The sequence below is a fragment of the Acomys russatus genome, chromosome 27 (genome assembly GCF_903995435.1).
Source record: "Acomys russatus chromosome 27, mAcoRus1.1, whole genome shotgun sequence".
In the NCBI taxonomy this organism is placed as follows: Eukaryota; Metazoa; Chordata; class Mammalia; order Rodentia; family Muridae; genus Acomys; species Acomys russatus.
This window is the reverse complement of record NC_067163.1, coordinates 52899905-52925567: the sequence shown is the minus strand read 5'-3', so window position 1 is coordinate 52925567 and position 25663 is coordinate 52899905. Positions and strand designations below refer to the sequence as shown.

Below are 25663 nucleotides of genomic sequence, written 5' to 3'. Positions count from 1 at the left end.
AAAAAAAAAAAAACCCTCAAAATTAAGAAGTTCACGGAGGCCATTGGGAAGCAGAGATTTGTAAAACAGGGCTAAACAACTTTGATTGATTCTGTATTTTCTTAAAAATGCTTTGAAATTTATATTAGCCTGTATTATTCTTCCAGTCTACCCATAAAAACATTCACAGAAACTTCAGCACACAATGTTAGTGCCTCAGCTCTGTCTTTCCCTAGTGGTATTTTCACCAACTTGAATGTCTGAAATTACACCCATGCATCTCCATCAGTATAAAGCTCACATTGCCTGGCTCTAGTTGCACCTGATCTGAAAGGATTTCTACATCATATCAAGTCAGGAAAAAGATTTCTTTTTCTTCAAAATCCTGCAGCATTTCTCTGCTTACACTTAATTTTGGCTCTCTCAAATTTCTGTCTTTTTGTGTATACATTCACTGTCCCCCACCTAGATAGACAACAGACTAGCTAAAGGAAATGTCAAGTCTCTTGACACTTCTGGTCCTCCAGCCTCCAGGAGTATAAGCTGCCCATGGCAGTTGCTTAGTCGGTTATTTTGATGGCATCACCCAGCAGAAAATAATAACTCCAGGTGCTTTGGTCTTTCTCTCACTTGTAGAAGTCTAAGTTAAATAAAGCGTTTAGCTCTGGAAGTGTCTCCCCAAAGCAGTACTTATAAAGAAGAAGAGCTTGTTATTCTGGCTCTAGACATAAATATTATTCCCTCCCCATCCAGTTACCAGTAAATTAGCTTCTATAAGTAAAATTTATTAAATAATAGAGGTGGATTTGGGAGTGTGACAATGGGGGGGCAGTTTAAGCTGGAAATTTTCAGTTTAGAGAAGAAATGGTGTAAACTTTTAACAAAGACATCTAGTCATCATGTTCAAAGAATTACAAGAAACACATATTCCTACATAAATCACCTGATGCCACTTTACTTGCATTGTGTGTGTGTGTGTGTGTGTGTTATATGCGTATCACACATATAAGAGTTAATGCATGCACATGCATTCATGTGTGCAGACAGAGGTCAACATCACATTTCTTCCCCAGTGGCTCTCCACTTGATCATTGCTATTTGAAAAAGAAATATGGCATTTGTTGGCATGCATAGTTATTTATTTGTACATGCATGTGTGCACATTGTGTGTGTGTGTGTGTGTGTGTGCGCGTGTGTGTATGTACATGCATGTTTTCCATTGTGGGTGTATGTGGGAGAGTCAGAAGACAACTTAGGAGGATTGGTTCTGTCATTTCATAATATGGGTCTTGCTTATTTAACTTGGGTCTTTTGACTTGGTGGTAAGCGCCCTTATGCACCAAGCCATTTGGCTGGCTTTTCATCTTGTGTTTTGAGACAAGATCTATAAGTCTATCAGGAGCTCACAGAGTTGGCCAGAATAGCTGACCAGGAAGCTCTAAGGGTCCTCCTGTCTCTCCTCCCAATGCTGAGGTCACAGGTACAGCTGCTGCCCCTGGCCTTTTAAAAGTTTATGTGTTGCAAGTCTGAATTCAGATCCTCGTGCTTTTGCCGTGAGAGCTCTGCCCACTGAGCAGTTTCCCTAGCCTCTCACATTACTCCTAGCCCTTTAAAATGCCCTGGCATGTTTTAAGGGTCTTGACAATTCTGGCCCATGCCACTTCTTCATGCGAACCTCCACCGTCCACTGCCCTCACTCACCACATCCTGGCTCTCAGTTCCCTGAACTACCACACTTCTGCCATGTCCCTCCCACCATTTGGTTCTTGTGGTCAGCATCCTCTTCAGGATGGGCTTCCAGCTTCTTTCATCAACTCTTTTTTGTACTTTGGATTGCCCTCTGGTTTCTAGAGTGACTTGAACCCCTGTTTTATGCATTCCTAAATCCTCTGTTGGGATTGTTAACCTGTACTAAGTGCAAAATAAGTTTTCAGTCTGTGTTCTTCATCCAACCATAAGTGCTACCATATCAGAAACTATCCAAATACCATGCACGGAAAATTTCAAATTCTCATAATAAAGTCCGGTGCATAATATGCTAGAATGATGGAACAAGTAAACATTTTATAAGTAATTATCTGATACAGCTTTAGAGAACAAATTGTCCTGTTATTCACATCTGGACCTAACTCCTTCTGACCTGAGTGGCTGTGGGCCACATACTCTAGTTCATATGTTTCACACACATGCATGCAGTAGGTTTTATAAAACAACTTCAGCTTTTGTAAGAACAAAATGAAATAAACAATATGCAATGGCACTATTTCCTTGGACTCAGAATTCATCTTAAATAATTAAGTATAGTATCAGTTTAAAAACTGTCTTACTTATATCTACAATAATAGAAAGCCCAGTAATTCTTTTCAACACTATCTTTAAAAGTATTTGCTTTGAGGCTAAACAAACAAACAAACAAACAAAACAGAACAAAATGGTCTTATTGCTAAGAAATGCCCACATGGTTAAAAATCACCAGTGCCTGGATATCGGTAAAGTGAGTGAGCTCCCCCTCCCCTGGAGGTTCTGGCACCTACCAACAAGCCCAGGACCTGTGTCTCTGGCCTTTAGGTCTTGAGTTACCCTGTTGAATCAGACAGACAATTGAAGAACCATTTGCAGCTAACAGCACAGAAGATCTTTCTGATACAAAAAATTGACCTTTAAGAGCCTCCAGCTTGAATACCTTTCTGTCAGGTTGAAGAAAATTGACCATATTTGAACTGGGCATTTCCAAATAGCTTCACTCCTACTGCTTCTGTCGTCATGGCTTTAGGTAGGATATGTATAAAACTCATTGGCTTTGCCCAGCTCTATTCCAGAACAAGCCATAAATTAAAGAAAGAGAAGAAATCTAATGCTATATGGTTTTGTGCCTATGGATTTTTCTCGTAGTCTTTTACCACCTTACATTCAGCCTATAACAGTACAAATGAAAGCAATGCTTTGAGGGAAGTTCAGAAACACAAGCTCCCAGCCAGAAGAACTATATTTGGGTTGCACCGAGTCTTTTTCTGTAACTACTGACCTGCACACTTCAAAATTATCAGAGCCATCATCATCACAAGCATCAGGAGGCTTCAGAGCAGAGGTATCCAGCTGGAGCCCTGCGTCATCCACACACTGGCCCCCTTCTGCAGCTGCCAGGATTTCAGTATTGGAATCGGTTTCTGAAAATCTTTCCTTGATTGTTTCTTTTTGCCTAAGTGTGAGCAAGAACTGAGGATCTCTGTAGCAGTATCTGCCTTTACTCCCTGAATGACTCCCTGGGGGTCTTTTCTCCACCAAAGACCCCCTTGGCAGGGGAGGACTGCATTCTTGGTACCTTATGACTTTTCCTCTACAGATGCTTAAAGAATGACTTGCACATTCCATCAGCTCTTGGTGTTTTTCACCTTTGGATCCCAGATCAACCAGGTCAACTCTGTCAGGTGTGGAAGACCCAGCCAAGCTTCCACACGGCTTACTATTATTTCTCCTCCTTCGAGACAGTCTGAATTTAACCTGGGCTTGTCTTTTTGCCTGAACCCAGTGACTCTCATCTGTGGAAGATGAATCTGAAGTCTCCGTAGAAAGTTCTTTCCACCTGGGACTGGAGATCTGGAGATGAAAATCTTTTCTTCTCTCCTTTGCGTGTTCTTCTGCATGCTCATACCTCTGAGAAACCCTCCTCCTCCTCCTCCTAGGCTTCTGTTTTACTGGTTTCTTATCAGACTCCTTTCTAGCGTGGCTCAGCACCACGACAGGGGTGTAGTGCTCAAGTGCGTCTTCTGACATGTCATGCAAGATGGAAGATCTAAACAAGGCATCAGGCAAAGGATGGGACATGGGAATGGAAAGGAAAGTCATGGGCAAACAAAGAGAGAAAGAGAGAGACTGATGAAAATGACAACATGACAAGAAGTTGGTAAGTAAAGATAAACTGAAGAAATCCTAAAGGCCTAGATCCGTGGACAATGTAAAGCAGAGGCAAGAGCCACAGGTCTTCAGGTCATGAAACAGAAGTACAAAATGCTGGTCTCACGAACACTGAACAGGATCATTTGCCCAAGACTTACCTGCAGATGTCCTGAGTAGATGGACAGACGGATAACCTTGACTGGCTCCTGGGAGCTGTCCCTGTCGTTGGGCTGCTTGCCTGGAGAAACAAGTTAGATAATTTGGCATCTTGATTAAGGTAATACATGGTTGATATCTTGCTTTTTTTCCACATATTGAAAAAATTACAACAAATGTGGCTGCTGGACATGTTGCTCATAGTGCAGCCCACTGAATGTGGGAAGTCAGAGGACTTGTTTTGCAAAAGTAAAACCCATTTGAGGAACTTGAAACAGCTGATGTGCTGTACTGCTCTGCTCTTGCTTCATTTGTGAGAGAGGAAGGTGATTCCACAAGTTTCTATTCTATTTACTATAAGCACTGGAGTGGAATAGCTCGATTTGCCTGGGAAACAAATGAATATTCAAAGGTCCCAATGAAGCAAAGTCTACAATGCCAAGATATGAGGAGGGTTATGGCAGACTGTGAGTAATCAAATAGATAGCAGGTTGCTGGGTAACCCCTTGAGTTAGCAAAACAGTCCCATGAGAGCATATATTTAAAAACACTTTGTAAAACTTAAAATCCTGCAGCTACTACTGTTGTGAGTTAATTATTGGAGTAAACATAACCCATATTTCAAAACATATATGTGTGTTTTGTTGTGTGTGTTGTATATGTGTGTTGTTAACCTTTCTTATATGTTTATCCCTCCCTGTGACACACTGAGTTTGAGGCTGAGAGCTTGAAATAATTCAGATGGCTAATACAAAGTTAAGTACTTTTCACTCAATTCTTTATTTTGAAATCCAATGTCTCTTGAATCCACTTGACTTTGTGGCACTGTTATGTTTAGTGATGACAATGCTGATAAATTAGGAGCCATGCTATGCTGGTGATTCACCACAGGACTTAAACTGTGGCTTTATCTAATCTTTACAATAATTTCACGCATGCAAACTAATTGACAGATTTGAGTTATTTAAAACCAATTTTGCATATTCAATTAGGACAATAAGTGTTTGTGGTAAATGCTATAATTATTTCTAAGTACAGCTGAGGAAGCTGAGACATTGAGGTAGTTTTTTGTTAAGACATAGAAGAGTGAACATTTGGACCAATAATCTGGCTTTGTCCTCTATGTTCTAATCACCAGAGATTTTTGAATAAAAGAAAACAAGGGAATCCCAGGCCCACTTTCTGACCTGGCTCACTGTGGCAGTCCAATACATAATTTTGCCACCAAGAAAATAATGCTAAGAGTAGAAAGATTGCACATTTCAAAGAATTTCTTAAAAACCTTGTGTTAGAAATATGAGAGTTGTCTCCCACACTTATCATGGTGGGATTCAAAAAAAGAGAAAGTAATTTTAAACCATGAGGCCAGAAAAAAGCTATGTAAGTATTGATGGTGCTCTGAACACCGGCGTTCTAAGGAGGTCATTGTTCTGATCTCTATAAAAGCCTTGAGTTTGCTCTGTGGCTGATGAGTACCTTGAATTTCTGGTCCCCTCATCTCCAGGGCTCAAGTTCTTGGAGTAGGCTACTACATTAGATTTCTAATCATTGGGCCTTGTGGATGTGTTACTTTCCATGGCAAGAAAAGATGCTATATGTGTGACAGAGTTAGAGGTTTCGTCATGGAGAGATTTTGCAGGCTTCATGTAATCGTAGGACCTTATAAAAGGGAAGCATTGGCATTAAGGTAGAGAAAATAAAAGGGTGGAGGAGAGGTCAGACAGGAGGCCTGATGTCTGGGAAGGTAAAGGTTCTGAGTTAAGAAATGCAAGTGTGCTGGAGGTGCTGGAAAGGGTTAGAAAAAAAAAATGCACCCCTCCCTGGCTTCTACAGAAGAAATGTGAGCCTATTGACACCTGGATTTTATCCCAGTGGGATCTGTGTTCGGCTTTTTACCACTAGAATCATGAGACAATAAATTTGTATATAATATCAACTAGTTTTTGGCCAGTTTCTTAACCAGTCATAGAAAACTTACAAAGGAATAGATAGTTTGGCTAACATTAAAAGGCAAATGGGAAGAGAGTGAGACATTCCAGGTCAAACGAACAGTGCACTGAAAGGACGACACCATGAACGTGTTCTTAGCCCGATGCCCATCTTCTGTGGCCGTCTGATGTATAACAGGAATATTGTCTGTTTTGAGCTTTGAATATCTTTCAATAGCCACACACATGTTCTGTGATATGCAACATCTGTACCAAGATTCATTTCTTTCAATTAAATATTGTTTTTTTTTTTTTTTTTTTCCTTTCAGAGTACTACCATTTTGGAACTGCCAAGATGGCTTAACTGGTAAAGGTGCGTGTTGTCAAGCCTGATGACTTGAAGTGAATCCTCTGGATCCATATGGATGGAGAGCCCGAGATCCTGTAAGTTCTCCTCTGATGCCCTCTGTGCACTGTGGCATAGGCACGCCCCCAATAGATAAATAAGTAAGGAAATAAAGGAAGAAAGGAAGGAAGGAAGGAAGGCAGGCAGGCAGGCAACATACAATTTAAATTCTCCCTGATCTTTTAATAGGCACCTAGGAAAGATTTATACACTTTAAACAGCAAGCAGTAAGTTTCCTAAGATTTGCATCTTATACCCCTCACATATCCATAGAGATTATTAGGGAGCTCTGAGCAGACTAAACAACGAGTGAAGATCGTTTTTGAAGATTACTCGCTTTAAAAATAGGAACGAGGCCCAAAGTGTGCTCACACTGCTGCTGAAGACGTATCATGTTACAAATATGAAGCACATTATGCTGAGCACAGATACACATGACTCTGAAGCTGTGCAAGGATGTTGAAAGAGCCATAACAATAGCAAACTCATTTTATAATCTCATTTGTCTGCACAAATACATGTTGTCTAATGGGAAACATTTACCACTGAGTAAATACATGGAAGGGGAGAAATAAGCAGCTTTCCATTGTAGAGTGTATGGGCCCATGTAGTTTTTGCACCACAGCTTTTTACTGTTTTGTTACTAGGAAACAAGCTATGTTCCCTCAAAGCGCACTCAAATAGCTTAAACCACAGATTACTTTATCCAAGTTTGTTATCTTACTAAACAGAAGGTAAGGCCTGTATTCTGGCGCACCCTCTGAGCTTGCCTGCATGCTGAATGCTTCACATCCCAGCATTTTAACTTATCTGCGTCTCTGTTTTTGGTCTCTTCTGGTTCCCTTATCTCTTGACTGGAGCCTGAAAGTACATAGCAAATTAATCCCAGCAAGGGACTCCTAGATTAGAGTCAATAGGTAAATGTTTCTCCACTGTAAAGGAAGGTCAGTTCTAGAAAGTTCCATGCTGATTTTAGAATTTGTCAACAGGCCCCTAGCTGACCAAGGGCTAGCTTTCATCTACTATTAGTATGTCATTTGGTGCATCCTTATTCTCTGCCTCATCTTTTCCATGTCTAGTTTTTGTTTAATTTATCAAACTAAAATTTGTAGTTTTATTGTTTAGTTTAGTTTATAAAAGCTACCTGCAGCCTACATAGACAGCATCTAGGTAAGATTGCATACCTGTAGCCTGTAAAGAACATCTCAGTAGGACTGCATACCTGCCGATCATGAAGACAGCATCTACATAAGACTGCATTCCTGCAGCCCATTAAGACAGCATCTAGATAAGACTATATGCCTGTAGCCCACTAAGAACATCTAGGTAAGACTGCATGCCTCAGCCCATGAAGACAGCATCTGGGTAAAACCACATGCTGCAGCCCACAAACAGATTATCTAGGTGAGACTGAGGTCATGACCTGTTGACTCCTCTCCTGGAAACTGAGACCAAATGAACCCTAGCTTATTTCACTTTTCACTTATTTGTCTGGAAAATATAAATTAACGAGCCATATAACACCACAGGTCCTGTTATGAATAAAGAAACAGAATCTAAAGACATTTAGCTTCAGGGAGATGCATATAAAATGAGATTTACTGAGCACACTGCTGACTGATGGTCCACTGAATGGAGAGTGCATACCATAAAGTTATAGAGGTGCTAACAACCTAGAAAGGAATACTGAGAGTTAACTTGGAGGAGTTGTTTCGGGAGGGACAAGTGTGTGCAAGTGTGTAAAGAGAAGAGGTATGAGTGCTCAGAAATTAACCGAATATGCAGATGGCACAGCGAGACAAGTATTATTAGACTAAAACTGACAATGTATCTATCTATGCCTCATCTATCTATCTATCACCTATCTATCATCTATCAATCTACCTATCTTCTATTTATCTATAATCTACTATCTTTTATCTATTTATATATCATTGATGAATTATTTAATATTTATTTATATATCCATGTGTTTTCTGTCATATAGTCATGTATCATGTATAAAGTTGCATTTTGAGTAAGTGGGGAATAGCAGTTAATTAGGCAACGATGTTAGAAACACAGATTAGTCACTTTTAAAACTGAAAATCCAATCTATTTTATGAATTGCCCTAGTTTAGGTAAATAAAAGATTTAAGTATAACAAAGCCATAGTATATGTAAAAGAAACAATTATATATTTATAATATTGAAGAATTATTTACAAGAATATGAAACAAAATAGAGAACATTTAAGTACAAGGATTTAAAAAATAAAAGTTTCTAATTTATGACAAAGAAACACACACTCAGCAATACAACCATAGATGGAGCTCACAAAGAGAAAGTTATAACACACTCATGACACATTCTATAACACATATGAAGTCAAATGGCTAATTTTTCTAAGTCAGATATCTTTCACAAATTATGACATAAATTTTCCATTAAGAGAAAGAAGTAAGACATAAGGATGGGTAGTTCACACAAAAGGGACTACAAAGAGTGAAGAACCACATTTCTAATGATCTCAATTCTGCAAGTAAACAAAGCAAAACGAGTTAACAATGGTCTGTACTGATCAAGTCAGTGCATTCAAAAGACTGGTCATCTCTATGTAGTGGAGATAAAGTATGAAAATGAAACATTGCCATGTACCTTGGAAGGAATCCTACATTTTAAAGGATTTTTATGTTTATTTGTGGTGTGTATGTGTGTGTGGTGGGGAGGGGAGCTGTGTATCTGGAAAACAGAAGAAAGCATCATTTCCTCTTGATCTGGAGTTACAGGTAGTTGCAAGTTCCATGATATGGGTGCTGGGAACCAAACTCAGGTCCCCTGGAAGAACAGCAATCACTCTTCTTTCTTATTTTTTTTTTTAAACAACCATGGAATTAAAGTTTATTCTCTTTGAACTTTCAAGATATTTAGGAATATTGACAAATTGTAATTATATTTACAGAGGAAGGACAGCAGGTTGCCAGGAAGAGACTTGATGCCCTGTGAGCATATGCAGGGGGAGGTGGTCCCCCTCGGGAACAGTCATGGGGGAGGAGAATGGTGGGAAGATGGGAGGGAGGGAAGAATGGGAGGATGCAAGGGATGGGATGGACATTGAGATGTAGCAGGAATAAATTAATAAAAAAATAAAAAAATGATAAAAAAAAGAAATGAAATGACAGATACAACTATGGGGAGGAAAATTAATTGAATTACCAGAAGAGGAGAAGAGAATGGTATTTCTCAGAGGTGAGAATGGGTAGACAGAATAAGAGTTGGTTAAGGATATAATGACCTCTTCAAAAAGGAGGGATAGTAATATATTCATTAAGTGATAGCCAATGATGCTCAGCAATCACTCTTAATTGTTAAGCCATCTCTCCATTCCCAACCCTGTATTATGACAACTTATTTGTAGGGATATTGTTAAACTTTATTGAAATGGAAAATATTTATATAATATAGAACAAAAATCCTATTTATAAAAATTAATTTTGCTGAAACACTTGTTCAATTGTCCAAAGACATATTCCTTCATTTTCTTTTGCTTTTGAATTATTATTATATACACCCCAACCATAGATTCCTCTCCTTTCTTGCCTCCCAGCTCCTCCCCCAACCTTCTCCCTGCACCACCTCCCCATGTACTCTTTTCAGAAAAGGGCAGGCCTCCTACGGATATCAAGGAAGCATGGGCTATCAAGTTGCACTAAGACTACACACCTCCCTCATAGGAAGGCTAGATGAGGCAGCCCAGCGGGAGGAAGAGTTCCAAAAGCCAGTAAAAGAGTCAGAGACAGGACCTGATTCCATTGTTAGGAGTCACACAAGGAGACCAAGTAAATATCTGTAGCATGTGTGCAGAAGGCATAGGTTAGTCCCATGCAGGCTCCCTGGATTTTGCTTCAGTCTCTGTGAGCCCCTATGAGCCCAGGTTAGTTGATTCTGTGGGTTATCTTGCTATGCCTTTGAACTCTCTGGCTGCTCCCATACATCCTCTCCCTCTTCCTCAGGATTCTCCAAGCTCCATCTAATGTTTGGGTGCGTCTCAGCATCTGTTTCCATCAGTTGCTGGATGAAGCCTCTCTGATGATAATTGGGCTAGGCAACAATCCAAAGGATGTTCACTTTAGGTATTTATAAAAGGAAGAGGTTAGAAGTACCTCAAATGCTTAAGTATTTACTATAAATACACAAGCATTTAAGTAGACTAAGAAGAAGCGTATATCTGCACATATACTCTTAAATCAACATTTTAATACAAATTTAACTTTATTTTCACTTAAAATTTTTCTTTTTGGTAGTCATTGTGTGTGGTAACTGTGTTTCATAAGGATATTTTTGTACAGTTATACAATGTACGTTCTACCCCATGTCACCCTACTACATATACACTCTTTTTGAATATGTTTTAAAAGGAAGATTATCTTTCAAATTTCTTTACAGTGTGATCTTGCTCAAGTAATTTATATTCTGCTGGTATTTATTTTGCTTATACACATGAAAAGTCTAAAGGTGGAGAGCTGGCTATTGGTAGTGATCATTTCTGGGATGGACACACACACACATTCACACACACACACACACACACACACACAGTTTCTAAAGTTTAAAGTTGCCAATTTTAATAACAAGAGTAATTTTCCATTTTATTGACACACACACATATACATACATACATACATACATACATGCATACACACACACACACACACACACACACACACAGAGCAGAGAGCGAGGAGAAAGAAAGAGAGATTTATAAAGACCTTTTATAAATACCCAAAGCTCACCTTCATTTAAATAGAAGAGATTTTGAAATGCAGCATAATTTTACTACAACTCTGGTAGAAGAGAGAAGTTGTAACTTGGGGGACATTTACAGTGTAAGGACACTCAAATTGTCCTCTGCTTAGGACAGCATGTGACTGAAAAGCAGGACAGAAAAAGAAAAATGGAAGATGGCCTGTCATACTTGCCTTCTACTGAGGCAGGCTACACTGGACACAGTGTATGAAGCAGGTGTGAAGTTGGAACAGTGTATGTGGAAGACTCACCAGGCTCTCCTTGGGAAAAACCATGACCTGATCCTGAAATCTACTCCTCCTTTACCTGCTCTTGTCCATCGGGTCAGCATTTCAAACATCATGGGCCATGGGGAAGCACAAGCAACTGGAACACAGAGATCTAGCAATGTCTGCTCCCAGGCCAATAAGAACAAGAAAGCCTACTGAGCTCAGAGGAGAATGCTCACCTAAGTAAATAACGAGAGATCACTATAGCTAGACTCATATGACTTTACCACAGGACTGTAGGAAAGGTTACTCGGCCAAGAGGCCTGGCATTGCTGGTGAAAGGTAAAAGCCAGAACGTGTTGGAGGCTGAACCTGGCTTAATTGAAAATAGCTTGGCACCAGTTCACTGGCCAGGAACACATAAGCATCCAACCTGTTAAAAATCTGGAGGACAAAACTATCCAGAGGCTGCTCTAAGATATTTATACAGGGATAATTTGACTTCCACCTTTCCCATTTGGATCCCCTTGATCTCCTTTTGTTGTCTTATTGCTCTGGCTAGAACTTCCAGTACTATATTGAAGAGATATGGAGAGAGTGGGCAGCCTTGCCTTGCTCCCGATTTTAGAGGAATTTCCTTAAGTATCTGACTATTTAATTTGATTTTGGCTATTGGCTTGCTGTATATAGCCTTAATTATGTTGTATTCCTGATCTCTCCAAAACTTTAAACATGAATGGGTGTTGGATTTTATCAAATGCTTTCTCTGCATCTAAGGATATGATCATGTGGTTTTTTATTTTCAGTTTGTTTATATGGTAGATTACATTGATGGATTTCCATATATTAAACCATCCCTGCACGTCTGGAATGAAGCCTACCTGGTCATGGTGAATGATATCTTTGATGTGTTCTTGTATTCATTTTATAAGTATTTTATTGAGTATTTTTACATCAATGTTCATAAGAGAAATTGGTCTCAAATACTCTTTCTTTGTTGGATCTTTGTGAGGTTTAGGTATCAATGTGACTATGGCCACAATTGAGTGGAGAGTGGGGTCTGACTTTCACACGAACTCTGGTGCCTCATATTTGACCACGTCCCCTGGATGGGGAGGTCTGGTGGCACTCAGAGGAAGGATAGCAGGCTACCAAGAAGAGACTTGATACCCTATGAGCATATACAAGGCTAGGAGGTCCCCCTCAGTCACAGTCATAGGGGAGGGGAGTAAGGGGAAAATGGAGGGAGGGAGGAATGGGAGGATACAAGGGATGGGATAACAATTGAGATGTAATATGAATAAATTAATAAAATATATTTTTTAAAAAGATATTTATACAGTTGAAGGGGAAGAGAAGAAATCTTGAGGGTCTCATCATGGCAAAGTTGTAAGCTGGCAGTGACTGAAGTTTATGTATTTATTATTTATTCATTTATATATTACAAATCAAACATTTCACACATCACCAGCAATGGAGGGAGTTCAGGGTTGAAAATGAGCACTGCGATCAGGTTTAGAAGTCCACATTTTCACACCCATATTACAGAAATATTACCCTGCGTCCTGAATCTCCACATAGCAACCCTCTGTATAATGGTGTGATTCCACAATCTAGAATGATGTTAAAGTGAAGTGCTTTGTAGTTGTCTGTCTGTCTGTCTGTCTGTCTGCTTGTTTGTTTTAACAAAATCACATTTGTTTATTTATTGGGTGGCAGGAGACAGTGTGTCTCAAGGTCTGGGGTTGGGGACAACTTGAAGGAGTCAGCTTTTCCTTGCATTATGTGGCCCTTGGGATCAAACTCAGGTCATCAGACTTGTCTACAATTGCCTTTACCTTTGGAGCCATCTCACACCTACCTGTTTTTGAGACAGAGTCTCACTGTGTAGCCCTGGCTGGGATGAAACTAACTATGTAGAACAAAGTTGGGTCTTAAAGTCACAAGTTCTGTTTCTTCCTCTAGAATGGTGGGATCAAAGGTGTGTACCACCACACTTGGTTTGAGTGAAGTTTATTTCTTTTGTCTTATGGAGTATTAATGAAACACGAAGGGAGAAACATTGTGAAACATAAAAAGAAAATAATGGCAGGTTGGGTGGTCTTAACAACCCTTTGGTATATTTTATTGCGAAGGAATGGAATGTCTTTAAGGGAAAACAAAATTTGCCTTTGACAACTGATACCGCTTGGAGAAGGCTTTAGAACAAGATTAGACTTTTCCAATAAGTCATAAGTAGAAGATATAACAAACACCAGGAGCTCCTAGCACATATTTTCTGTTGAAATGAGTCAAATAACCAACTATTTTTGTTTTCTTAAACATCTAATTGGTTGTGAAACGATCGTGTTAAAAAGCCTTCTAAATGTTTACACTGAAACCCAGCAATCTCTGCTCTCAACCTTTGTTGGAAATGGTAAATATAGAGACTTGTAATTGCTCAAAGTGCTGAGAATAAGTGACTGCATTTTTAAATGTGACATCTGTATCAATCCCCACCCAGAGCTAAGAAAATATTAGAGAGTGGGAGGATGGGGAAGAGTGTGGTGAAATGCCATCTTCAGGACATGGCACGACTGTTGTTCTCATGAACTCACAAGCGCTGTGGTTATCTACACAAGACGTGGGCCAGATCAGCAGCCCAATTCCAAAGTAGAACGGTGAGGGACTCACAAAGCCCCACCTTTATCCGAGAGGCTGCCAGCAGTCGGTAGTTGCTGGGGAGGGAGAATGGTTTTACTTTGGTGGAAGACGGACAGTGGTAGGGTTGACCAGTGGGTAACTCCACATTCAGGCAAATACAGGAAGTACTAATTGGAAAGGGAGGAAGTGAATGAGAAAGAAGAAGAGGAGAAGGAAGATGACAGGAAGTTAGACATGGGATGTGTTGTTAGGGGTTGTGAGTAGGTGATAAAAATGATTAAAATACATTGTATAAATGTGTAGAATTCTCAAAGGATGGATAAAATATTTTTAAAAGGTTCAGGAAACATCTAGAAGAGGAGGCAGGAAGAATGTCAAAGCTGGAGGATAGGAAGGAATGTTGTGAAGTGTTATTTTCTAGCATGAGATGGATATTAACATCATGAACTTGCAGCAACTCTAGCTACCTGCAAGAGATCAAGCCACCTCAAAGCCGTACACGGATGTGGTAGACCAAATGCAAACTCCAGCCATGGAGGAGTTATTGACAGAGGATAGTTGATAGGGGATAGAGAATTTAAAAAATTACTATTGAGAATGTGGCTACTATAAATGGATTGAGCTAGAAATGATCATAATGAGTGAGTCAACCCAGAAGCAGAAAGAATCAAGTGGTATATTCTCACTTATATCTGCATACTAGCCCAAGGGGCATGTCCCACGAAAGCCTTCACTTACCAGGAAACTGAGACAGAGGGGAGGGCATCCTATTGGGACTCTAAATGAGAGACGCATGGGAGAATAGCAAAATAAAAGGATACAGAGGGTCCTAGCAATCTACAAGTTGAACAATATGATAGGCAGATTTGGGCCCAGGGGTCCCGCTCAAACTAAGGCACCAGCCAAGGACAATACAGGAGGTAAACTTTAAACCCCTTCCCAGATCTAGCCAATGGTCAGAATATTCTCCACAGTTGAGTGGAGAGTGTGATATGACTTTCTCATGTACTCTGGTGCCTCACATTTGACCATGTCCCCTGGAGGGGGAGACCTGGTGGCACTCAGAGGAAGGACAGCAGGTAGCCAAGAAGAGACTTGATACCCTATGAGAATATACAGGGGGAGGTAATCTCCCTCAGGAACAGTCATAGAGGAGGGGAATAATGGGAAAATTGCGAGGGGGGAGAAATGGGAGGATACAAGGGATGGGATAAACATTGAGATGTAACAAGAATAAATTAAAAAAAAAAAAAAAAAGAGAGAATGTGGCCACTGTTAGTTTTCTCATGCTCAGTAGATGGCCCCACACCCATGCATATATGGGCAGCATGAGCTCAGCTTAATACATTATCCATGTTTTAAATGGCTGAGTAGTATTCCATTGTGTAAATGTACCACTGTTTCTTTATCCATTCTTCAGTTGTGGGACATCTGGCTGTGACCAGATTCTGGCTATCATGAATAAGATTGCTTGATCTTGAAATTTTCAGGAAAATGGATAGAACTAGAAATGATCATTCTTGGTGGTGTGACTCAGAAAGATGCGCATGGTATATATTCACTTATAAGTGGATACTAGCCCAACATAGATGTTCTTTAAGAGACTCCACCCAGTGGGGGATTGGGACAGATCCTGGGACTCACTGCTAGACTCCAGGTGAGAGTGGTACAGAAGAATGGTGGGGATGGACATAGGGGGTGAAGGAAAGAAGGACCCAGAGCATTCAAGACACCCCACAAGGAGACCATCAAGTCTGGCAGATATGGACCCAGGTGCCCTGCACAAACCGTTGCACCAAGCAAGGACAATGTATGCAGAAAACCTAGACCTTCTGTTCAGATCTAGCCAATGGACAGCTCGTTTTCCGTGGCTGTGGAGAGAGCAGGAACTGCTTCTGACATAAACTCTGGTGCCCATGTGGTCATTTCCCCTTGGTGAGGAGGCCCATCAGCACACAGAGGAAGGAGAAGTAGGCTATCTGGATGAGACCTGATAGGCTATGGTCATATGGTGGGAGAAGAGGTCCCCTTCTGTCAGAGGTCTAGGGGAGGGGAATAGAGTGGAAGAGGGAGGGAGGGTGGGGAATGGGAAGATACAAGGGATGGGATAACAATCAGGATATAATATGAATAAATTATAATTAATTAAAATTAAAGAAAAGTACATTATCCAAAAAAGAAGCATGAAGGGTAAACATTGTGGGTGATATTGGAGCAGTTGGATGGGGAAAAGCAGTCTAGATATGATTATGATTACACTTCATTGTATGCATGTATGAAATCCTAAAAAAATGACTTCAGTGATTAATATATATTTCTTAATTCTATAAAAAATATGAGGGGGCTGGAGAGATGGATCAGTGGTTAAGAGCACTGCCTGCCCTTCCAAAGGACCTGGGTTCAATTCTCTGCTCACATGGCGGCTCACAATTGTCTGTAACTTCAAGATCTGACATCAGCATACCAATGCACATAAATTAAAATTAAATAAAATACTTAAAAAAGACATAAAATAAAGACGGGATAATGATTTTCAACAGGTAGTGTTTGGCTGGAAATTTAGACAATCCGAGTCTTGTCCCTTTTCAGCTTAAACAGGAATGGCTATTATCTCCCATTGATAAGGTCAGAAATAAGATAATCTTTGCCTTTAGGTCAAATTGGACCAAGGAGACCAGGAGTTAAGCCTAGGTGTGAGAGCAGGGAGCATGCTCTCAGGAGAGACTGGGTACCATTCTGTGAAAATGTGTTCTGATCTGTGGAGTCCATGCACTTAGTTAGATGCGGGTTTTCTGAGTGTGAGACAGAGATAGAGCTGCAAGAACTTCTCCCTGGTACCCCAGGCTACAGACTTTCTGCCCATTTCTGCTACAGCTGTGGTGTATTGTTTTCTGTCTGTGTCAGCCAGCCTTGCAATGCCACTCTTGTACCTCAAGTGTGTCTATTTCTGATTGCCAATGCATCCACCTGTCCCTTCATATGCCTGAACAGGAGGGAGTTAACCCAAGTGGGAACAATGCTTAATGAACAGGGACAGTGGGAGTCTGTGCAGAAGTGATTTATCTTACTCCAGTGGGGGAAAAAAATCTGAGAGACAATAGATATTTTCAGGAGAGTCATTGGAATAGTCAGAATCAGGCCTCTGTGAATTAAATTCAAAGTGTACCTTTAAGTTAACTAATATGTCGTTGCATCCTAGTCCTTATATTTCCACACAGCCCCTGAGACATTTCCCAAATGTTGTACCTGCACTCAGATTCTTGTCAGGTATATTGTAAGTGAAGCTCAAATGGAGAGACAGTTGAAGGGAAGAAAAGGCAAGTGGTAGAACTTTGGAGAAGGATCACTCACAGTCAGACTAACAAGGGACCTTCTGCTGAGTATTAACGATCCTCAATGAGCTGTCAATCAGTGGGTCCCAGGATGGGTGAGACTTAGGTGGAAAGTGTTTGCATGGGGAAGGCTAATGAGAATTACACAGACACACCATGGATAGCTGTTCCCAGGCTTTGTAAACTGCCTGGAAAATGTTTCTTAAAGATAATGGCAAATTCATCTAAGCCAGCTATCAAATCTGCCAAAGCCTGCACACAATCGTGCCTCTACATACATAATTGCTAGGGGACCCTCAATAAACAGAGGCTGAGATGGAGGAAAATGCTCCAGCTCTAGCCCTTCAATTCTTGGTGCCATCCTTACCAGGTTTCCCTGAGTCAAGGCCTTACCAGCTTCCTCTGTTGTCATACCTGTATCTTTTATGGGAGACATTTTTAAAATTTCTGTTGTCGTTACCTCTCTTAGAGACACAGTTCCATATCCCAGGCTCTCCTTTGGCTTACTACGTCATCAATAATCACCTTGAATTTCTGACCCTCTGGACTCTAGGTTAGTTGACTCTGTTGGTCTTCTTGTAGAGTTCTTGTCCCCTCTACCCCCATCTATTCTTCCTCCCACTCTTCTACAAGACTCCCCAGGGAGGATGTGGACACACACAATTTCTAAACATGACTATGCCTTAGTTTCCATGCCTTTACAGAGAGAAAACTGCCAGAGCACAGGCTTCAAGTATTCCCCTCAAGACTGGGCAATTTTCCAAACCTTGTACACATAAATTTCTCTGACCTCCAAGGCTCTGCCTTAAATTCTTTTACAATATTCATTTTGCTTCCTTCCCTCCAGCATTTATTTTCATCAGTTGTATCCTTGCTTAGCTATTGCAGAATTGCCGAGGGCTTCTATAGCTAATGTGTTCCACACTTTCACTACAAACTAAGGTGAAGAGGCCATGCCCTACACTGTAGAAACCCTCTTGGTGCCCGCACTGAGCGGCAGCCAATAGGGAGTCCTGTAGCAGAAGTGATGTTGGTAATTGTTGAATTCTCTTGAACTGAGCTCCCTGATAGCTGAACTGAGTTGAATTGTTCTTAGTAAACCCTATCTTGATAGTAGAAGACAATCATTTCACAATGAACAATGAAGAAATTTAGCCCTGTATTGTGAAGGGGCAATTCCATCTCTTGAGACTCTTTCCTTGGAAACTGGAATCAGGAGGTATATGAAATAATTGCCAATCATTTGTTTTCTTTGCCATACATATATATATATATATATATATATATATATATATATATATATATTTTAGGAAAGGACACAAGTATAGCATGCAGAGAAGACCACGTGTTTAACTGGCAGGGACTGTTTAAAAGGAAAATACAGTAATTGGGCATACAAATGAATTAAAATATTTTAAATGCATGGTCTCATTCAGCAGCAATGTATTGTTTTAATTTGCTAGTTGGTACATTGCAAGAGCTTGGTAATTTGTTCGTCCTTTTAATAGGTGCAAGATTGAAATGGGGATAGGGAAGGAAAAACAACAATTGGTGGAATGAGCGGAATAATATGTTCTTTGAAATGAAGCATTCTTCATAATGGATGTTTACCTCAGAAGATTACACTGTACAGTGCATTGGAACGGGAAAAACAAACAGGAAGCCAGCTGCATTAATTTTATCAAGGTTATTTATATCAGCAGTATAATTAAAGGCAGTGATTTCAAATTAGGTTTTCAGAGAATCCATTTATAGGCAGCACAAGGCAACTTGTCTCCGTGGCATCTCAGCCATGATTGTGCTCTGGGGGAGGGAGGGTGGGTGGGCGGCGCAAGGCAGGGAGAGCAAGGCAATGTTAACTGCTGTCAATTGGCCTTGGCATTCTGAAAATTAATTCTTGTTTCAAAAGATTCTAAAGCTGTTACCTCCTGCTGCTCTGACCAGTTTAGATCCACAGCGCTGGCGGGCCCAATAAATAATTTATGGATATGACAAAGAGTAATCGTTCATGATCATTTACAAACGGCTTCTCTTATTTAGTGATACATTAATAATACGACAGAAGCGTAATTCCAGAACTGCAGATGGGCGGATACCGTGCAGAGGTGTCTATCTTTTATATATAAAAAAAATACCCTCATTCATTTTAAAAGTAGCTCCTGAATAGCATTCTAAAGGCTGTAAAATTAAATATTACACTGGCTCCCAGGAACAGAAATTTAGCCTAAAATCACCCAGAAAACTCTTGTAGTGATGAAAAAGATGCTTAAAGCACTTTAAAATGCATTCATTTTGAGAGCATCCTTTTACAATCTCAGGGATCCAGAGAATGGGGACAAGTTCCCATCTCACACATGATAGCACTGAACCTAGGTGGCCATCTGGCCTTTGCCTAGCCAATAGGGGGAGTTCATTTATTGAGTATCTCCCCATGCACTGTCCAAGTGGTGTAGGTACATTGATCACGCATTGTATTGGAAACTGTTTCTCTCTCGTTGCCTGTATCAGCCCTTCTTATACTTCCACGGCAGCCATACAGAGTTTCCTCAGTGTTTATGTTTTCCTTTAGCATCATAAACCTTTAGTGTTTATTTATCCCTTATGCTCATATTTGTCAATCCCCTGCCTCCCATTGGTCGTCATTTTTACTTTAAGTTTGGAGTTCATTTGAGATTCATTTATTTTTCATTTAAAATTTTGTTGGATCTCCTCTCTCTCTCTCTCGTCTCGGTGTGTGTGTGTGTTTTGTGTGTGTGTACCTGTGCAGGTATATGCATGTGAGCGAAAGTCCCCACAGAGGCCATAAGGTCAGCTCTCCTGGAGCTTGAGTCGTGGGTGGTTGTGAACTTCCAGACATGGATGCTGGAAACCAAATTGGGGTCCTCTGCGAGAGCAGTAGTTATTTGTAATCACTGAGCTATCTCTCCAGCTCCAAGGCATTTTTTTCATTTGAAATGTACAGGTTTACCATATACGCTCGGAGCTGTGAGTAGTAAAAAAATCATTAGAAAGTCGGGAAACAGGAGACAAGGCCTTATACGAAGACACACTGGCCCACAGTGTCGTACCTTATTTCATACGTAAGTAGTGAGTGATTTTGGGGGAGACTGAAGAATAACAATTTATGTGAAGTGGTATGCCACTGTGCCTTAGCTATTCGTAGAGTAATGATGCGAATATATTTTATATGCTTATTAGAGATACACATATCTTTTTTAGTGGCTTCAATAAACATTTAGAACCATTTTTGTTTGGTTATTTGCCTGCATATTTCTATGTCAGCATTTTTACGCATTTTCTCTTTCTTTTCTTTTCTTTCTTTCTTTTCTTTCTTTCTTTCTTTCTTTTCTTCTTTTTGTTCTAAGTTCTTTACCCAAAGAACACTTGAATGCAAACATTTTAAATTATATTAAGGATACTTTATTAGCATTTTATTTCATAATTTTGCTAGCTAGATGAGTCTAGAGACAACCTCGTCTTACTGAAGGTCACAGATTTTTCTCCTATGCTTTACACTTTAATATTTGTGGTAGGGTCTATGAATCTTTCCAGGCCAGCTTTTAAATATGCTAAAGGTTAAGATTCTTGTCCTTCAGAGAACAAAGCGACAGCCTACAGACTGGGAAAAGATCTTCACCAACCCTACATCTGACAAAGGTCTAATATCCAAAATATATAAAGAAATATATTAAACACCACCAAACCAAATAACCCAATTGAGAAATGGGGCTCAGAACTAAACAGAGAATTCTCAACAGAGGAATATCAAATGGCTGAGAAACATTTAAAGAAATGCTCAACCTCCTTAGTCATCAGTGAAATGCAAATCAAAACAACTCTGAGATTCCATCTTACACCCATCAGAATGGCTAAGATAAAAAATTCAAGCGACACCACATGCTGGCGAGGATGTGGGGAGAGAGGAATACTCCTTCATTGCTGGTGGGAATGCAAACTAGTACAGCCACTTTGGAAATCTATCTGGTGGTATCTCAGAAAACTGGGAATAGGGCTTCCCGTCAAGATCCAGCTATTCCACTCCTTGGAATATACCCAGAAGATGCTCTAGCACACAACAAGAAAATTTACTCAACCATGTTCATAGCAGCCTTATTCATAATAGCCAGAACATGGAAACAGCCTAAGTGTCCATCAGTAGAAGAACGGATAAAGAAACTGTGGTACATATACACTATGGAATACTACTCAGCTATTAAAAACAAGGAATTCCCAAAATTTGTGGATAAATGGATTGATCTAGAAATTATCATAATGAGTGAGTTAATCCAGAAGCAGAAAGACTCAAATGGTATATACTCACTTATATCTGCATACTAGCTCAAGGGGCATGTCCCACGAAAGCCTTCACTTACCAGGAAACTGGGACAGAGGGGAGGACATCCTATTGGGACTCTAGATGAGAGAAGCATGGGAGAATGGCAAAGTAGAAGGATCTGGAGGGTCCTAGAAGCCTACAAGTAGCACATTATGATAGGCAGATTTGGGCCCAGGGGTCCCACTCAAACTAAGGCACCAGCCAAAGACAATACAGGTGGTAAACTTTAAACCCCTACCCAGATCTAGCCAATGGTCAGAACATTCTCCACAGTTGAGTGGAGAGTGGGATATGACTTTCTCACGTACTCTGGCGCCTCACATTTGACCATGTCCCCTGGAGGGGGAGACCTGGTGGCACTCAGAGGAAGGACAGCAGGTTACCAAGAAGAGACTTGATACCCTATGAGCATATACAGGGGGAGGTAATCTCCCTCAGGAACAGTCATAGGGGAGGGGAATAATGGGAAAATGGGAGGGAGGGAAGAATGGGAGGAAACAAGGGATGGGATAACCATTGAGATGTAACAAGAATAAATTAATAAAAAAAATAAGTAGGAAAAAATAAATTAGCCTGTTTAAAAAATGATTTGTAAAAAAAAAAAAGATTCTTGTTCTTCTTTGTCACTATGAATTTGTTACAACCTTATTTCTTGGAAAAAGGAGTGAAATCTGGAAGTTAGAAGTCTAACTGTGTTGGAAACCAGATTAAAGGCGAACAGTGAAGCATAGAATTTGGATACATTGTGTCCATACTCTAAGACTTTGCTGAAAGCTGAATTTAAAAGTGTAGGAAGATATGTCGAATAAGTAGATAATTCATGATATGGCGTGGATTTTATTGATCACTTCTGTTTGATTTTATCATGAGCATCAAGAGGAAAAATAAGCAGAAAGATTTGGCTAATTCATGGCCTAGCCAGGGAAGATGTGGGAAGGATGCTGGGAAAGCATAGAAAAAAGTGGATGTGGATGAGCTGCTATTTGCTAGAGAGAGGAGTGTGGATAAAAGGGAGCATGTATTATTTGCTTGCTGGTAAAATATTTCAGAGAGTCTGAAACTATGTTTTAAGTGTGTTCAGATGCAACTTGTGCCAGTAGTAGATCTGGATATTATCTATGTGGTGCTGTTTTTCTAAGTTGTGGTGAAGGCAGAATTGTGAAGTCGATGCACTTCCACTGAAATTTACAAGGTGGGCCAGAAAGGTCAAGGAAAAGGGTGTTGCAACTTTGGAGGCACTGCACACAGTCATGGTGTATCGAATACAGCCATTAGCTAGACCTACACATGAGACCCGAGAAATTTAGACCAACCAGGAGTGTGCCACTCAGTGGCAGAAAGCTGTGACAAGCTGCTGACATCAATGTGCTTTCTTGGAAAATACATCTCTAAAGACTGACTGTCCCAATCCTCAGCAGTGCACACCTTTAGGAATTGAACCTTTAGGTCTTGCACTGATGGACCCATTATTTCTTTCTATTTCTCTATTCATCCACTTTCAAACAAGAATACTTATTATGTACTTTTCTCACCATTTTGTCTTGGAAATGTATACATTGTTATTTGAAAATTAATATTTTTATAAAATCACACGGAAAATAATTTGCCTCGAATCAGATGAATCTTTGAACTTAAGTGTTTGGTCGATGCTATAATATTCTGCATAACCCAGGAACTGAGTGGATGCTACTTGCAAGTTAAGATAGACATGAAATTCTTGAAGGCTGAAGATAGACCACTATGGTTTTAATAGAGGTTGAGTCTTAATCGTTGGACCAGATGACTGAAGGCGTCACTCCCAAGTATGATTGTATGGGGGGGGTGTGTGGTGGAAGTTTTAAGAGGGGGGATATATTTTTTCTATACAGACTAGGCTGTTCTTAAATTCATAATCCTCCTGTCTCACTCTTTCAAGTGCTGGGATTGAAAGCATTCTACAACACCCACATTCATTATGATTATTATAATGTATAGTGCAACAAATGTCTGCCATATGCCAATTACTATATTCCAATGGCCTAATGCCAAAGTAAAACTCAGTGAATCAAAAGAATTTTCCTTTAACACTATGCCTTCATATAATAATGAATATGGTTAAAATTTATTCCTATGTTTGTTATAAAATATTATTATCTACCCACTCTATCAAGTTTTGAAAAAAATAAAACAATAACAAAAATCCCTGCTTGTCTGTCAAGTATTTGTCATGCTATTTGATTTGGCAGATAGTATTGCTTAGTGAAGAAATACAATGGGATGGTTTTCTCTCCAAAGGAAAAGTTTGTAAAGGAAATAAGGAAGATCAAAAGAAAGTACAGTAGAGATTGAAACAGCTTTAATAATTTTGTGGGAGACTACGATGACCAGCTATTTGGTTAGTGAATATGTAGGGTACTAAGATAAAAAAGTACAACTTTGTAAGCCCTTATCATGTGTTCTTTGTCCTGATTCATATCTCCTCCATGCCCTTGCCCCAATCCACAGGCCACCCTAAGCAAAATCAAGACTGACTTCATCTGTGTTTTCAGAATTTGAATTTGACCTTAATTGAGTATTGTAGACACACTTGTTCTTGTGGAATGTTCTGTCCGAATGGGCTGTTCTTGTGGAAGCTTGGAGGAGTAGTGTTGAGAGAGATGCAGAGGGAAAAGTCTTGCCTCATGGAATTGCAAAGCATGTCAAGGACCACATAAGAAACAACAAGCCATTCATGTGATATTTTGGACAAGAATTTGATTTCATTCTGCTAATATCCTGATCACATGACTGAGGTTGAAACTGATAATGAACCAACTTACTTGGCAGAGGAAATTTCAAGATGCTGAGAAAGCTGTTTGAATTATTAAAGAAATCACTACCACTTTAGAGAAACCTCAAGTTTCATCTTATGAAGATCCAAATTCATTGGAAAGAAGAAACCCTGAACTGAAGAGGTTCTTTGGCTCCTCACATATGACTGATATGGGAAATGTTTCTCTAGAGTCAGCAGACAGCTAATCAGATCTAGGTGTGACAGGGTACACCTCTAGACAGCGATAGAACTTGACAGTGCCATCCATTTGGTACTGGCTTTACAGTCATAAAAGGTGCAAGGTTGACAAGGACTCAGGGTCCTATTTCAGAAAGGTGTTGATGCTGGGTAATGTATGTCAGATCAGAATTCCTGAAAGCAGTCCTGAGAGGCTGTTATTTCAATCTGTGGAGATGAAGCTTAAGCTGTAATGGAAATCTCAGGCTGTTGGAGATTCCGGAGATGCCAGGATGCCAGGACTAAGTGATGCTCACCATAGAAGCTGCAGACAGGAAGTGAGCGAGAGAGAGAGAGAGAGAGAGAAAGAGAGAGAGAGAGAGAGAGAGAGAGAGAGAGAGAGAAGAGAGAGAGAGAGAAGAAAGAAGAGAGAAGAGAGGTGAGAGAGAGAGGAGAGGTGAGAGAGAGAGAGAGAGAGAGAGAGAGAGAGAGAGAGAGAGAGAGAGAGAGAGAGAGAAGAGAAAGACAGAGAGGAGAGAGAGAGAGAGAGAGAGAGAGAGAGAGAGAGAGAGAGAGAGAGAGAGAGAGAAGAGAAAGACAGAGAGGAGAGAGAGACAGAGACAGAGACAGAATGCATACTGTTGGCAGCAGAGCTGGAAGAATGGGGCTACTCAAACACCTTGGAGGCCAGATGCTTGCATGAAGAGTCCCACATTCCACACAGGGATGCAGGATGTGGTCTTTGTTCTTTTGGATTTTGGCCTAGATTCTCTCCTATCATTCCTTGCTGTGCCTTGTCTTCCATATTGAAATGATAGCAATCACTTTCTGCCATTGCAGGTTGGGAAATATGTAACTTGCTTTTGTTTTACAGGAGCTTATATTTTAGAGATTTCCTTGAGTCTCGGAAGATACTTTGGCTTGTTAAACTGGCAAAATTGTTAAAGCCTGTGGAAACTTTATGTGGATTGCATTGTGAGATAAATGCAAGACCATGAAGACAAGGGGGTAGATTTAAAGTGAT

At 40.1% G+C, this 25663-nt stretch overlaps 1 protein-coding gene across 7 annotated transcripts in view; it reads right to left on the bottom strand.

Moving 5' to 3' along the window:
* The window catches only part of Marchf1 (membrane associated ring-CH-type finger 1), a 455732-nt gene that overhangs the window by 79945 nt on the left and 350124 nt on the right, over positions 1-25663 (bottom strand). For 4 of the 7 annotated variants that reach the window (XM_051169427.1, XM_051169424.1, XM_051169426.1 and 1 more), the window contains 2 exons: positions 4035-4114; positions 3005-3772 (listed from right to left, as the gene is read on the bottom strand). In XM_051169427.1, coding sequence (XP_051025384.1) covers positions 3005-3772; positions 4035-4114 — 848 coding nt within the window. The remainder of the gene's footprint in view (positions 1-3004; positions 3773-4034; positions 4115-25663) is intronic. The other 3 variants (XM_051169429.1, XM_051169428.1, XM_051169430.1) reach the window with 1 other exon arrangement.